At 46.4% G+C, this 16891-nt stretch overlaps 1 protein-coding gene and 1 non-coding gene across 2 annotated transcripts in view; one reads left to right on the forward strand and one right to left on the reverse strand.

Moving 5' to 3' along the window:
* Positions 1-6043: 6043 nt before the first annotated feature.
* On the reverse strand, positions 6044-6115 carry trnaq-uug (transfer RNA glutamine (anticodon UUG)). Its single transcript has one exon. It is a non-coding gene; the product is annotated as a tRNA-Gln (tRNA).
* Positions 6116-14220: 8105 nt separating this feature from the next.
* LOC144511339 (complement C1s subcomponent-like) overlaps positions 14221-16891 on the forward strand; it is a 53563-nt gene continuing 50892 nt past the window's right edge. Inside the window, exon 1 of the mRNA XM_078241610.1 lies at positions 14221-14356. Within this exon, the coding sequence (XP_078097736.1) occupies positions 14352-14356 (5 nt within the window). The 5' untranslated portion in view covers positions 14221-14351. The remainder of the gene's footprint in view (positions 14357-16891) is intronic.

The raw sequence follows: 16891 nt of genomic DNA on the forward strand, positions 1-16891 counted from the left end.
TCAGGCACCTTGCCATATTATAAAGCTTCTGCCCACTGATGATCTGGTTCCGTGCATATTCAAGGCCATGTTGCTGCATTTACAGCCACAAAGGAAGCTGCTCTGTCTGGACATCTATTGCCAGAAACTGAAGGAACAATAACCTCCGTATCGCTATTGGCCAATAAATTGATTTGGCCTCCCTCCAAGCTGACTATACCAGATTCTTATCTATTGCAGTGAACAAGCTCAGCCTTTGCCTGCACCTATCCTCGTGAGTTTCCTTGACCCTCCTTCCCCTGAAGCACCACCTTATTACCAGCAAGCACTGGAACAGAGCCCTGTGGCCTGTGTTCCCCATGTGTTGGGAGATTAACTTTTGTTTTTGTTTTATTCCCACTCCATTTGCTGGTCACTATTCTGCCAAAACCACCCTTGGAAAAATAAAAGCAAATTATGTAGCTGCTGGAATCTGAAACAAAACCAGAAAATGCTGGAAAACCTCACCAGGTCAGAAGTTTTTGTTTCACTCTTGCAAAAATTGCTTCTCCTGCACGGTGGGCTGGAATGAAAGAGGCTCTGAATCTTCATGTCTCCCAGTGTCTACTCTGTTCCTAGCAGAATCCTTCCACACGTACTCATAGACTCTCCTTCAGAGTCACTCAGCCCCAGATGGCCACTGGACTCACCTTGAGATTGATTTCCTTGAGTCCCTGCCACCATTCCAGTTTAATTTTATCTACGCCCATGTCAATGGTGGCATGGTGGCACAGTGGTTAGCATTGTTGCCTCATAGCTTCAAGGTTGCCTCGGGTTTAAGTCCAACCTTGGGTGACTGTGTGGTGTTTGCATATTCTTCCCGTGTCTCCATGGATTTCCTTGGGGTGCTCCGGTTTCCTCCCATAGTCCAAATATGTGAGGGTTAAGTGGATTTGCCTTGCTAAATTGCCCCTTAGTGTCAGGGGAATCAGCAGAGTAAATATGTGTGGTTACGGGGATAGGGTCTTTGTGGGATTGTTATCGGTGCAGGCTCGATAGGCCGAATGGCCTCCTTCTGCACTGTAGAGATTCTATAATTCTTGTTATCATAGAATCATAGAAACCCTACAGTGCAGAAGGAGGCCATTCGGCCCATCGAGTCTGCACCGACCACAATCCCACCCAGGCCCTACCCCCATATCCCTACATATTTTACCCGCTAATCCCTCAAACCTACACATCTCAGGACTCGAAGGGGCAATTTTTAGCATGACCAATCAACCTAACCCGCACATCTTTGGACTGTGGGAGGAAACCGGAGCACCCGGAGGAAACCCATGCAGACACGAGGAGAATGTGCAAACTCCACACAGACAGTGACCCAAGCCGGGAATCGAACCCAGGTCCTTGGAGCTGTGAACCAGTTCACTCAGTAGATTGAAGCATGCAGGCCCAATGTCATGCTTACTCCCACTGAAGTCTTATTGAGTGAGGTGCTCTGTAGGTGAAGAGTATCGATACAAGCTGGCAGTGATGGGGACACCAATTTCACAGGGGATTGTTTTGAAACTCAGCCTCCAACACCATTATTTCTACAAAACTCATCTCCAAACTCCATGGCCGAGGGCTCAGCTCCTTCCTCTTGGATTGGATTCTAGACTTCCTAACCCACAGACCACAATCAGTAAAGATAGGTAATGACACCTCTTCCATGACTATCTGCAACACTAATACCCCGCAACCCTGTGTCCTCAGCCCCTTACTATACTCCTTATACACCTCTGACTGTGTGGCCAAATTCCCCTCCAACACGATTTCCAAGTTTGCTGATGACTCCACCATAGTGGGTCGGATCTCAAACAATGATGAGATGGAGTACAGGAAAGAGGCAGAGAATCTGGTGAACTGGTGCAGCAACAATAATCTCTCCCTCAATGTCAGTAAAACAAAGGAGATAGTCATCAACTTTTTCAGGAAACCTAGTGGAGAACATGCTGCTGTGTACATTGAAGGTGATGAAGTAGAAAGTGTCGAGAGCTTCAAGTTTCTAGGCGTTCAGATCAACAACAATCTCTCCTGGTCCCTCCACGTCCACACTAGTTAAGAAAGCCCACGAACGCCCTCTACTTTCTCAGAAGGCTAAAGAAATTCGGCATGTCTTCTACGACTCTCACCAATATTTATAGATGCTCCATAGAAAGCATTCTTTCTGGTTGTATCACAGCTTGATATGGCTCAAGACCGCAAGGAACTACAAAGGGTTGTGAATGTAGCGCAGTCCATCACAAAAACCAACCTCCCATCCATTGACTCCATCTACACTTCCCGCTGCCTCGATAAAGCAGCCAGCATAATCAAGGGCCCCACACATCCCAGACATTCTCTCTTCTACCTTATTCCGTCGGGAAAAAGATACAAAAGCCTGAGATCACGTATCAACCAATTAAAGAGCAGCTTCTTCCCTGCCGCCATCAGACTTTTGAATGGTCCTATTATATATTAAGCTGATCTTTCTCTTCACCCCATCGGTAACTGCAACACTATATTCTGCACCCTCTCCTTTTCTTCTCCCCTATGTACTCTATGAATGGTATGTTTTTGTCTGTATAGCTCACAAACAATACTTTTCACTGTATCCCAAATACATGTGACAATAATAACTCAAATCAAATCAATTCAATTCTTGGGAATTTTGTTCAAGTTACATACAGTACATCACCCTGTGGGATTGTGGAGTGCAGCACTCAGACCTTAAAAATCATGTTGCAGAAAGTGTTTACAGAACGCCCCACTTATGGGATACCTCTGTGTCCAATGACAGTTCAATCCACGCTACGTAGAACCATGGGTGTGTCACCATGCCAAGTTTGAAAGATTAATGAATGCACCTGGCCATTTAACATTGGCGAGGATTATTTCACTTATGCTAAAATGGTGGAATTCTAAATGGTTGGAACAAATGGTATGATGTGTCAATGAAATCAATGTGGCTAAGACTATGGAAAATCAGATTTTCAAGTCAGAAAGCACTTTGATAAAATGTAACCCATTGAGTACCAGGTGGGAGTTCATGTAATGGTTTAAAAAGCCGTTCAAAAAAGGTTCACTCAACTGACTCCTGGGATGAAGGCTTTATCCTATGTGGAAAGGTTGAGACGTTGGAGGCTTTGGAGAGGGTGTTGCCTGATATGGAGGGTATTAGCTATGAGGAGAGATTGTGATTGTTCAACTGGGATTGTTCTCCCTGGAAAGATGGAGACTGAGGGACGACCTGATAGAAGTTTATAAAATTATGAGTGGTTTGGATAGGGTGAAGCCTTTTCCCAGGGCAGAAATGACAATTACAAAGGGGCGCAAGTTCAAGGTAAGGGGGGAAAGGTTCAGTGGAGATGTGCGGGGGAAGTTTTTTTTTACACAGCGGGTGGTGCTGGCTCAGAATGCACTTCCAAGTGAGGTGGCTGTGGCGGATACGTTAGCCACATTTAAGACTTAACTTGATAGACACATGAACAGACGAGGAATGGAGGGATACAAGCGGTTGGTTTAGATAGGACAAAGTGATTGGCGCAGGGGGCCGAAGGGCCTGTTCCTGTGCTGTACTGTTCTTTATACCCATTGAATTTTACAGAATGAGAAGTGGTTTTATCAGAACACAGAAGATTCTGAGGCTGTGGGGGGAGGGCCTGGGTGGGATTGTGGTCGGTGCAGACTCGATGGGCCGAATGGCCTCCTTCTGCACTGTAGGGTTTCTATGGTTTCTATGGTTTCTATGGATCCAGGAGCTGGCAATAAACAGAGTTGTTGCAGCTATCTCTATTACTCAAGTTGACTGACTTGACTGAGTCGTACAATGGTTGTCATTGAGAGTTCAATTAAAGGTCATGCTAATGAGCAGTGCTGAGGAGCATCTGGGAAACGGTGCCATTTTGCTTAAGACTGTGCCCATGGAGCTGCGGTTGATTGGGAGTTGCTGTAGTTTGAGAAGCAGTGGCTAAATCCTTGAAGAAAAGGAGCTGGAATCCTTCCCAAGGAGGTCCAGAGCGTTAAAGGACTTGGTGGTTCAAATTGGTGAGTGAGCCCAGTCAGCCCATGAAATCTTTCTTTGCATGTTCAATTTGATGTGTAATATGTCATATATTCTGACTGATTTGCCTGTTAATTTATGTTTAGTTTATGTTTATTTGTTAAAGTAAAAGCTTTTGGAATAGGCCAGTCAGTATAAAGCTGAGAAAAGATATGCCCAGGTCGAGAAGGAGGGGTTAAATATCACATTTGAGATGCAGAAATTCTCCCATTTTCTATAGGGCTGGCATTTTGTGCTGTTAAACGATCACGTCCCTGACCACCACCTTCAGGCCACACACTTGAATACCATCAATGGCAGCAGCATGGTTACAGCGATGGGTACTACTTTTGGCAGCATACTCCCTTGATATACAGTATAGACAGTCTGAACAGCATGGCAAAGCTGATGCACTTCTGAGGCTGCCTCTCCTTAGAGCATCGGAGGTTCCTGATTGTCATAGAGTCATAGAGGTTTACAGCATGGAAACAGGCCCTTCGGCCCAACTTGTCCATGCTGCCCTTTTTTTAAAAACCCCTAAGCTAATCCCAATTGACTGCATTTGGCCCATATCCCTCTATACCCATCGTATCCATGTAACTATCTAAATGCTTTTTAAAAGGTAAAATTGTACCCGCCTCTACAACCACCTCTGGCAGCTTGTTCCAGTCACTCACCATCCTCTGTGTGAAAAAATTGCTCCTCTGAACCTTCTTGTATCTCTCCCCACTCACCTTAAACCTATGCCCTCTAGTTTTAGACTCCCCTACCTTTGGGTAAAGGTATTGACTATCTATCTTATCTATGCCCCTCATTATTTTATAGACCTCTATAAGGTCACCCCTCAGCCTCCTACGCTCCAGAGAAAAAAGTCCCAGTCTATTCAACCTCTCCTTATAACTCAATCCATCAAGTCCCTGTAGCATCCTAATAAATCTTTTCTGCACTCTTTCTAGTTTAATAATATCCTTTCTATAATAGGATGACCAGAATTGCACACAGTATTCCAAGTGTGGCCTTACCAATGTCTTGTACAACTTTAACAAGACGTCCCAACTCCTGTATTCAATGTTCTGACCGATGAAACCAAGCATGCTGAATGCCTTCTTCATCACTCTGTCCACCTGTGACTCCACTTTCAAGGAGCTATGAACATGTACCCCTAGATCTCTTTGTTCTGTAACTCTCCCCAACGCCCTAACATTAACTGAGTAAGTCCTGCCCTGGTTCAATCTACCAAAATGCATCACCTCGCATTTGTCTAAATTAAACTCCATCTGCCATTCGTCAGCCCACTGGCCCAATTGAGCAACATCCCGTTGCAATTGGAGATAACTTTCTGCACTGTCCACTATGCCACCAATCTTGGTGTCATCTGCAAACTTACTAACCATATTCGCATCCAAATCATTAATATAAATGACAAATACTTACTGCTAAAGTAATTAGAATCATGAATGTATTGGATCATAGCAGCTTCTGTGGATGTTGCTAGAGGCATTTGCTGCTGCTATGCCCAACTTGTAACAAGCCATTCAACAAGTGGTCCCGACTCAGTAAGTGCATTAAGGAGGTTACAGCACAGAATCTGTTCTGGCTGATCTCACCCCCATTCAGATGGAGCTCCATTGATACCCCCAGCCTCAATTGAGCCTTCTTAAACATACAGAACATAGAAATCATAGAAACCCTACAGTGCAGAAGGAGGCCATTCGGCCCATCGTGTCTGCACCGACCACAATCCCACCCAGGCCCTACCCCCACATATTTACCCGCTAATCCCTCTAACCTACGCATCTCAGGACTCTAAGGGGCAATTTTTAACCTGGCCAATCAACCTAACCCGCACATCTTTGGACTGTGGGATGAAACCGGAGCACCCGGAGGAAACCCACGCAGACACGAGGAGAATGTGCAAACTCCACACAGACAGTGACCCGAGCCGGGAATCGAACCCGGGACCCTGGAGCTGTGAAGCAGCAGTGCTAACCACTGTGCTACCGTGCCGCCCCAAACATGTTAAGGTCCCACCGAGCTTTGAACTCGAATCGCTGGATTCAAAGTCCAGAGTGCTAACCATTACACCATGGGACCATAGAACAGTACAGCACAGTACAGGCCCTTCGGCCCTCGATGTTGTGCCGAGCTTTGTCCGAAACCAAGATCAAGCTATCCCTATCATTCTGGTGTGCTCCATGTGTCTATCCAATAACCGCTTGAAAGTTCCTAAAGTGTCTGACTCCACTATCACAGCAGGCAGTCCATTCCACACCCCAACCACTCTCTGAGTAAAGAACCTACCTCGGACATCCCTCCTATATCTCCCACCATGAACCTTATAGTTATGCCCCCTCGTAACAGCTACATCCACGCCATTCTGCATGAAGAGTTTTTCTGAAGAGGATGCTGGTGAACATTAGCCATTTATTTGCCCTTGTCATCTCTCCAGATATACATTGGCATAATATCCTGATTAAAAACAGAACTGCCCAGACAAGGCAGCATCAGTGGAGTGAGAAAAATAGATAGTTTTTCAGCTTTTGTCATTGACATGAGGAAATGTCATCAACCTGAAACATTAACTCTGATTCTTGCTACACAGATGCAGCCTGACCTCTTGAGTATTTCCAACAGTTTTTATTTTACTTCAATTTCCAGCATTTTGACTACTGGCAGAAGTAAACATCATGATGTGGAGATGCCGGCGTTGGACTAGGGTGAACACAGTAAGAGTTTTAACAACACCAGGTTAAAGTCCAACAGGTTTATTTGGTAGCAAATGCCATTAGCTTTTGGAGCGCTGCTCCTTCGTCAGATGGAGTGGAAACGTGCTCTCAAACAGGGCACAGAGACACAAAATCAAGTTACAGAATACTGATTAGAATGCGAATCCCTACAGCCAACCAGATCTTAAAGATACAGACAATGTGAGTGGAGGGAGCATCAAGCACAGGTTAAAGAGATGTGTATTGTCTCCAGACAGGACAGCCAGTGACATTCTGCAAGTCCAGGAGGCAAGCTGTGGGAGTTACTGATAGTGTGACATAAACCCAAGATCCCGGTTTAGGCCGTCCTCATGTGTGCGGAACTTGGCTATCAGTTTCTGCTCAGCGACTCTGCGCTGTCGTGTGTCGTGAAGGCCGCCTTGGAGAACGCTTACCTGAATATCAGAGGCCGAATGCCCGTGACCGCTGAAGTGCTCCCCAACAGGAAGAGAACAGTCTTGCCTGGTGATTGTCGAGCGGTGTTCATTCATCCGTTGTCGTAGCGTCTGCATGGTTTCCCCAATGTACCATTCATCGGGACATCCTTTCCTGCAGCGTATCAGGTAGACAATGTTGGCCGAGTTGCAAGAGTAGGTACCGTGTACCTGGTAGATGATGTTCTCACGTGAGATGATGGCATCCGTGTTGATGATCCGGCATGTCTTGCAGAGGTTGCTGTGGCAGGGTTGTGTGGTGTCATGGTCACTGTTCTCCTGAAGGCTGGGTAGTTTGGTAGCAAAGTTGTTCTTAATACAGCAATCATTTCTCTGGATTGTCAATCCACCTCAATTGGGTCAGTTACCAGAATCTAATGGCCCTCTCTCTCTAACCTCTGCAGATTGAGTATCTTGCATCATTGAAGACTTTTTCTGTTCTTGTTCCTCACCATGCAGTCCGGCAAAAAAAATTGTCACTTTCTATACATGGTAGTGCTGATCTCAGTAACTGGGGTTGGACCAATCAAAACTGCCATGCTGCTTAGCAAGATGATAGGTTTTGTTCAGATAAATTATAGCTATGCAAAGTTTCTCCAACAGCTCAAATAGGTAAATTTGGTAAATATCATGTACAATGGATGGCATGATATCCTTGTAATGCAAGACTTTTAGCTATGCAGCCACAACAATATAACTGCATTATTCCCAATCCTTACCTTTAGTCACAACTTGCAGGAGACATCTGTTGTACCTGACTACTTTGTTAATTGTCTTTGAACTTCAAAATGAAAAAGGAGTATCATTAAACTAATTGATACACATTTGTGTAGCTCAACATTTCTGTAATTAATCACCCAAATGTAGAGTACAGCTAAGTTCAAACCTCCCTTTGCTGACAGCATTGTAGATCAATTCACCCAATGGTGCATTTTGCTTATTTTCACCTGGCTGATAAAGTACCTGTTTCAGAGACCCTGCTTCAAAACGTCACAAGAAACGATTTAGTCTTAAGTCAAGTAATGGATCTAGTCTAACAAGGGAAGACTATCCATCAGAATCAGCCTGATTTTAGTCCCTACCTGTCAAGGAGGTGGGAGTTGTCCGTAACGGGTAGATGTCTTTTGTGGGGTATGAAAATGGTCATTTCCCCCCGCGTTATGTAGGAAGGTGCTATATCAAGTGTACTAAGGGCACCTGGGTGTGGTGTGGATGAAAAAGATTGCCAGCAGCTATACTTGGTGGCCAGGTGTTGACTCCCAAATCAAAGAGAAGGCTTGTGAATCATGTGTGGTACTTCGGAAAGCACTGCCATTGTCACCCCCTCCACCCACGGGGTGCCATGACGGCACAGTGGTTAGCACCGCTGCCCCACAGCGCCAGGGACCCGGGTTCAAATCCCGGCTTGGGTCACTGTTTGTGGGGAGTCTGCACGTTCTCCCCGTGTCTGCGCGGGTTTCCTCCAGGTGCTCCAGTTTCCTCCCACAGTCCGAAAGATGTGCTGGTTAGGTGCATTGGCCATGCTAAATTCTCCCTCAGTGTACCCGGACAGGCATCGGACTGTGGTGATTAGGGGATTTTCACAGTAACTTCATTGCGGTGTTAATGTAAGTCTACTTGTGACACTAATAAATAAACTTAAACATGGGAATGAAGCTCCTTGGCACAGGATCCATGTAGACTTTGCAGGTCTGCTTGAAGGAAAGATGCGATTGATAGTGGTTGGTGCCCACTCGAAATGGCCAGAAGTAGCAATTGGGAAGTCTCCACAGAGGTGAGTAAACTGTGACTTGACCAGTTGTTTGCTGGTTTTGGAAGCCCTGATCAAACAGTGAGCGACAATGGGCCACAGTTTATGGCGAAGGAATTTGTGGACTACCTCAACCACCAAAGAGTCCGACAGGTGAAGTCGGCTCCATACTGCTCTGCGGCAAATGGCCAGGCTGAAAGTTTTTGTCCAGACCTTAAACCAGGTCCTGAAGGTTTCCCAAGGGAAGGGGTCCATTGGAAGGCGAGTGAATTGATTCTGAAGCACACCTCATGCAATGACCCAGGTTTCCACAGCGTCATTGATGTTTGGCTGCAGATTGAGGACCACTTTTGATCTGATGTGGCCAGAGGAGACATGAGAATTGGTAACAAAGAACCAAGAAGGGCAGATAGCCTGAAGAGGGGGAAAAGACAAGGAAGTTCAGCAAGGGAGAAACCGTGTTGGCGAGGAACTACACGACGGGGGAAAAATGGGTTCCTGCCACAGTGGTGGCCCAGACGGGGCCAGTGTCATTCACTATTCAAACTCAGGATGACCGGGTCTGGGGGAGACACATGGGTCAGTTGGTGGCTGCTCACATCAAAACAGGGAAGTCCTGCCTGACATGGGATTGTTGCAGAGAAGCCTAAGGAACCACTGAGTCTTGTGTTGCTGAAACTGAGAGAGGAAGACCAGAGAGGAAGCTGTGGATGACAGTAACCAGGTTAGACAGGAAGATCAAGACTTCCAATTCTTGGAATGTTCCTGGAATGGTCCAATGGTGCCAAAGTTTCCTGCCATTATTCACTCGCGCTGTAAACTGCATAACAGTGCCTTTGATGGAACTGGTCTAGATTCCATGGCAGTACAAAACAACTGTCGCAGGTATTTTTCTCCAAAGACTTACTTCCGTGAGAAATTCTTCTCTCTTCCACTCTACCTCTGTCCCTATTCTAATGGTACACATAGAGAGCTCTGCAGCCTGAATTCCTCAGGGTGCTGTGTCAATTAACTTGGAACCTTCTATTCTGCCCACAGCCTTACCGAGCATTGATGTCAGCTGCTGTTGCCTAACCTGTCATTGATTTGTCCAATGTTGGGACTTCCCATTGTCTTCCGATGGGACGTGCTATTTCGATTTTTCTTGTCATTTTTTTTAGCTGAAGAATTAAAATCCGCTCCTTGTCGCCACTATTCCAATGATCCGGCTATATTTGTAGCACTTGTTGCAGGATCAAAGAATCGAAAGTGATAGTGCATGGGTTTTGTGTGTAACAACAGTACAGGTTCATTAAGTAGCTATTTATTCCACAGTGGCAGGATCTAGACTGAAGAACGCCCGCAAAGTAGCCGATTATGTTACGGACTGACAGTGGGACCATGCAACACACAATAACTCTAATATATAATGCATCCAAGGGCTGAAAAACATTCGTAAGACCACTGGGTCAACAAAATTAGAATCCCTACATTACAGAAGAAGGCCAATCAGCCCACCGAGCCTGCACCAACAACAATCCCACCCAGGCCCTTAACCCCATGTATTTACCCTGATAATCCCCCTGACACTAAAGGGCAATTTACCATGGCCAATCAGCCTAACTGGCACATCTTTGGAATGTGGGAAGAAACTGGAAAACCCAGAGGAAACCCAAGCAGACACGGGGAGAATGTGCAAACTCCACACAGGCTGGAATTGAATCCGGGTCCCTGGCATTGTGAGGCAGCAGTACTAACCACTGCACCACCATGCCACCGCCCACTATCCCAGCCGAGCAAACTGTTTTCTTTGTGTAGTCCTCTGAGTTTCAAATACCACACCTCTTTGATCCATTTCTTGCAACTGCTTTATCCATTCAACTTTTCTCATGAAAATAGGTGACAACACCTTTCTGAAGGTTTTCTTTGAGGAAAGTTTGCCCTAGACTATCATTCCATCCAAGATGGCACCAGGGTGAAGTGTCTTCTCGTGGTCTGTTGTCTTTACAATGACTTTTTTTCCTCACCAATCTTGGTGACGGTTTTGTTTGGTGGCACGGTGATGTTCATTGGTGTTCCGTCCAGATTTCCAATGTAGGCCAATAAATATGCGTTATTTTCTCGATGCCGGATGACAAGACAGTGGAATGTGGTGACTTTATCGTCGACTTCAGGGGGCAGACACTGAAATTTTAGTTTTCTGATGGTGCACTAAATCACACCTCTTCATGAATCTTGTGCATTCCCTGGCATTGGCCTTGGATACCGGATACCATCTTCCGTCACTTCCTGTAGGTGCAGAGGCAAATGGTTCCGTGTGATAATGTGACCATTTGTTGGTGTCCTTTAACCCATTCTGCCACTTTCATCTCCAGGTAAGGCCACTTAAGTCTTCTTCTGCTGGTGCATTTTGTTTTTGACATCTTTTCTAGTTTATTGCTTATCTTTCTCCAGCCTCTCATTATTTTTTACAGAAGTATTAAACTCACTTGCTGTTGCAAATTGTTAGTCTTCTAGGCAAGTGCTACAACATTATTTTTAAATTGAGTGTCTACTCCAAAGATGTGCAGGTTAGGTGGATTGGCCATGCCAAATATTGTTCCTTCGTGTCCATAGGTGTGTGTGTGTGTGTGTGTGTGTGTGTGTGTGTGTGTGTGTGTGTGTGTGTGTGTGTGTGTGTGCATGCGTGCATGCAAATTGGGTGGATTAGCCACAGTGGATTCACTGGGTTACAGGGATAGAGTGAGGGAATGGCCTCGGTGGGATGCTGTTTCAGAGAGTTGTTGGGCTAAATGGCCTTCTTCCGCACAGGAGGAATTCTATGGATTCTACTTGTTATTCTTTCTCAAAGAGACCATGGTACGCATTAGCATTTTTGATTTGATTTGATTTATTATTGTCACATGTACAGAGATACAGTGAAAAGTATTGATTCTTGCGCTACACAGACAAAACATACCATTCATAGGGTACATCGGGGAGAATGAAAGGAGAGAGTGCAGGATATAGTGTTACAGTTACAGCTAGGATGTACAGAAAGACCAGCTTAATATACGGTAGGTCCAGTCAAAAGTCATTCAGGGAAGAAGCTGTTCTTGAGTCAGTTATAGTCATAGATGTTTACAGCATGGAAACAGTCCATTCAGCCCAACTTGTCCATGCTGCTCCTTTTTTGTTAACCACTATGTTACTCCCAATTGCCCACATTTGGCCCAAATCCCTCTATACCCATCTTACCCAATGCTTTTTAAAGGACAAAATTGTACCCACCTCTACTACTACCTCTGGCAGTTTGTTCCAGACACTCACCACCCTCTGTGTGAAAGAATTGCCCCTCTAGACCCTTTTGTATCTCTCCCCTCTCACCTATGCCCTCTAATTTTTGTCTCCCCTACCTTTGGGAAAGGAGGTTGCCTATCTACCTTATCTATACCCCTCATTATTTTATAGACCTTTATAAGATCACCCCAAAGTCTCCTACGCTCCAGGGAAAAAAGTCCCAGTCTATCCAGCTCCTCCTTATAACTCAAACCATCAAGTCCCAGTAGGATCCTAGTAAATCTTCTGCACTCTTTCTATTTTAATAATATCCTTGCTATAAAGAATGACCGGAACTGCACACAGTATTCCAACTGTGGCCTTACCAATGTCTTGCACAACTTCAATCCCAACTTCTGTATTCAATGTTCTGACCAATGAAACCAAGCATGCTGAATGCCTTCTTCACCACTCTGTCCATCTGTGACTTCACTTTCAAGGAGCTATGAACGTGTACCCCTCGATCTCTTTGTTCTGTAACTCTCCTCAACACCCTACCATTAACTGAGTAAGTCCTGCCCTGGTTCGATCTACCAAAATGCATCTCCTCGCATTTATCTAAATAAACTCCATCTGCCATTCGTCAGCCCACTGGCCCAATTGATCAAGATCCCATTGCAATCCGAGATAACCTCCTTCACCATCCACTATGCCACCAATCTAGGTGTCATCTGCAAACTTAATAACCATGCCCCCTAAATTCTCATCCAAATCATTAATATAAATGACAAATAACAGTGGACCCAGCACCGATTCCTGAAGCACACACCGCTGGTCACAGGCCTCCAGCTTGAAAAACAACCCTCTACAACCACAGTCTGTCTTTTGTCATCAAGGCAATTTTATATCAATTTGGCTACATCACCCTGGATCCCTTGAGATTTAACCTTATGCAACAATCTACCATGCGGTACCTTGACAAAGGCTTTGCTAAAGTCCATTAGACAACATCAATGTGTGGAGTTTGCACATTCTCCTCGTGTCTGCGTGGGTTTCCTCCGGGTGCTCCGGTTTCCTCCCACAGTCCAAAGATGTGCGGGTTAGGTTGATTGGCCAGGTTAAAAATTGCCCCTTAGAGTCCTGAGATGCGTAGGTTAGAGGGATTAGCGGGTAAAATATGTGGGGGTAGGGCCTGGGTGGGATTGTGGTCGGTGCAGACTCGATGGGCCGAATGGCCTCCTTCTGCACTGTAGGGTTTCTATGATTTCTATGAACTGCACTGCCCTGGTCATTGTGAGAGGTGAAATCTAATAGTTCCAGTGTGTGACATTAAATTAATGAACTGCACCAATTACCCGCAAGTAATTAATAAGCACAACGCCTTTGAAAAACTAGGATCAGCTTTTACACACAGTAAATGGAAAAATCATTTTTTTCAGGCCAGTGGTCATGGAGTTGAATTTTATTCAAGATTGACTTTTACTCAAGTATGAAGAATATCTGCCTGTCTATCTATCCGTCTGTTGCCTGTCTGTCAGTCTGTCTGTCTGTCAGTCTGTCTGTCTGTCAGTCAGTCTGTTTGTCCATCTCAGACTACTTAGCGCTGTCAATAATTTTGATTTAGTTTTTTCAAGTGATCATGCCTAATCGCTACTTTGACCGCATATTATTCTTGGAAATGATCAGGCTGGAGTTTGTTATGACAAGTGTTTACCGAAACAAATCTCTATTTACTGTCCTCAAGCGGTTGCGGATCACTCAGTTAATTTTTAATCACACTTCTACCCCAAAGCAGCCCTAAGGTTAATTTATTTAGAAGAAATAGGGACCCACGTATATAAGTTGTGATTTAAGTACCTCAACCACAAACTTGGAATGATGGCCGAGGTTTCATTGAGAATAGATGGGATCTGTACAATCTTTAAGAGCTGGTCTGGATGAGCGTGATTTTGTTCAGTGGTTGGTGGGTCCCGATACGTGTATATGAGCAGCCAGTGAGGGAAGGCTGCCAAACAACCTTGGATCCCAGAGAACAAGAGTCAGAGTGTTGAACCCAGGAAAGCAAAACAATTCATGTTTGGCTGGGAAGAAGGGACAGACGCAGAGACTCTCGTTCTTCTGAGTGTTTTGAAAAACCAGTGGGAATGTGGTGAGTAAGAAAGATAGTAAGAAAGATAGAGAGAGAGAGACAGGAGGGAAGAGAGAGAGAAATTAAAGCTGAAGGATAAAAAAAAAGTCTTGGGATCCTATAGCACCTTTCATGACCTCTGTACATCCCAAAGTGCTTCACATCCAATCAAGAACGTTTTTTTTTGTTGCAGTGTAGTCACTGTTATATGGGAAATGTGGCAGCCAATCTTCTCCCAGTCAGATCCCACAACATCAGGTAATGATTAGATATCTGAATTTTTTATCATTTTAAACAAGGGACAAATATTGGCTTCAGGTGACCCGGGAGAATGCTTCAGTTCTTGTAATGGTGCTCAGAGACCTTTCGCATACAGTTGATCTCAGACAGGTATCAGCTTCATCTCTGATTCAAAAACTCCCAAGTCCAATGATGCAGTGCACCTCCAGCTTTAACCACTGACTCTGGAGCACTCCTTCAGTACTGACCCTCCAACAGTGCGGCGCTCCCACAGGACTGACCCTCCAACAGTGCGGCGCTCCCACAGGACTGACCCTCCAACAGTGCGGCGCTCCCACAGGACTGACCCTCCAACAATGTTGCACTTCCTCAGTACTGACCCTCCAACAGAGCCCCACTCCCTCAGGACTGACCCTCTGGCAATGTTGCACTCCCTCAGTACTGACCCTCTGACAATGCGGCACTCCCTCAGTACTGACCCTCTGACAATGCAGCACTCCCTCAGTACTGACTCTCCGACAGTGCAGCACTCCCTCAGTACTGACTCTCCGACAGTGCAGCACTCCCTCAGTACTGACTCTCCGACAGTGCAGCACTCCCTCAGTACTGACCCTCTGACAGTGCAGCACTCCCTCAGTACTGACTCTCCGACAGTGCAGCACTCCCTCAGTACTGACTCTCCGACAGTGCAGCACTCCCTCAGTACTGACTCTCCGACAGTGCAGCACTCCCTCAGTACTGACTCTCCGACAGTGCAGCACTCCCTCAGTACTGACCCTCTGACAGTGCAGCACTCCCTCAGTACTGACTCTCCGACAGTGCAGCACTCCCTCAGTACTGACTCTCCGACAGTGCAGTGCTCCCACAATATTGTCCCTCTAACAGTGCATCACCCCTTCAGTACTGACCCTCCTAGACTGCCACGCTCCCTCAGTACTGATGCTAATGGTGGCGTGGCACTCCCTCAGTACTGACCTTCCTTCAGTACAGCATTCCCTAAGTACTGAGATCCTCTGACAGTGCAGCACTCCCTCAGTACTTTCCCTCAGATAGTGCAGCACTCCATCAGTACTGACACTTAGACAGTGCAGGAGTCCCTCAGTACTGATCCTTAGACAGTGCGGCTTTCCCTCAGTACTCACCCTCTGACAGTGCTGCACTCCCTCAATACTGACCCTTAGACAGTGTTGAGGTCCCTCAGTACTGACCCTACCGCTGTGCAACACTCTCTCAGTACTGACCCTTAGACAGTGCAGGAGTCTCTCAGTACTGACCCTCTGACAGTGCAGCACTCCCTCAGTACTGACACTTAGACAGTGCTGCACTGCCTCAGTACTGACCCTCCGACAGTGTGGCACTCCCTCTGTTCTAACTATTAAACAGTGGTGTTCCCTCAGTACTGATCCTTAGACAGTGCGGCTTTCCCTCAGTACTCACCCTCTGACAGTGCTGCACTCCCTCAATACTGACCCTTAGACAGTGTTGAGGTCCCTCAGTAATGACCCTACTGCTGTGCAGCACTCTCTCAGTACTGACCCTCTGACAGTGCAGCACTCCCTCAGTACTGACCCTCTGACAGTGCAGCACTCCCTCAGTACTGACCCTCTGACAGTGCAGCACTCCCTCAGTACTGACCCTCTGACAGTGCAGTGCTCCCTCAGTACTGACCCTCTGACAGTGCAGCACTCCCTCAGTACTGACCCTCTGACAGTGCAGCACTCCCTCAGTACTGACCCTCTGACAGTGCAGCACTCCTTCAGTACTGACCCTCTGACAGTGCAGCACTCTCTCAGTACTGACCCTTAGACAGTGCAGGAGTCCCTCAGTACTGACCCTCTGACAGTGCAGCACTCCCTCAGTACTGACCCTCTGACAGTGCAGCACTCCCTCAGTACTGACCCTCTGACAGTGCAGCACTCCCTCAGTACTGACCCTCTGACAGTGCAGCACTCCCTCAGTACTGACCCTCTGACAGTGCAGCACTCCCTCAGTACTGACCCTCTGACAGTGCGGCACTCCCTCAGTACTGACCCTCTGACAGTGCGGCACTCCCTCAGTACTGACCCTCTGACAGTGCGGCACTCCCTCAGCACTGACCCTCCAACAGTGCAGCACTGATGCTCGCACTGTCAGAGGGTCAGTACTGAGGGAGTACTGCACTGTCTAAGGGACAGTACTGAGGGAGTGCTGCACTGTCAGAGGGTTAGTACTGAGGGAGTACTGCACTGCCTAAGGGACAGTACTGAGGGAGTGCTGCACAGCGGTAGGGTCAGTACTGAGGGACCTCAACACTGGATATTTAGATGATGGATGGAT

This window comes from Mustelus asterias, chromosome 24 (assembly GCF_964213995.1).
Source record: "Mustelus asterias chromosome 24, sMusAst1.hap1.1, whole genome shotgun sequence".
NCBI classification, from domain to species: domain Eukaryota; kingdom Metazoa; phylum Chordata; class Chondrichthyes; order Carcharhiniformes; family Triakidae; genus Mustelus; species Mustelus asterias.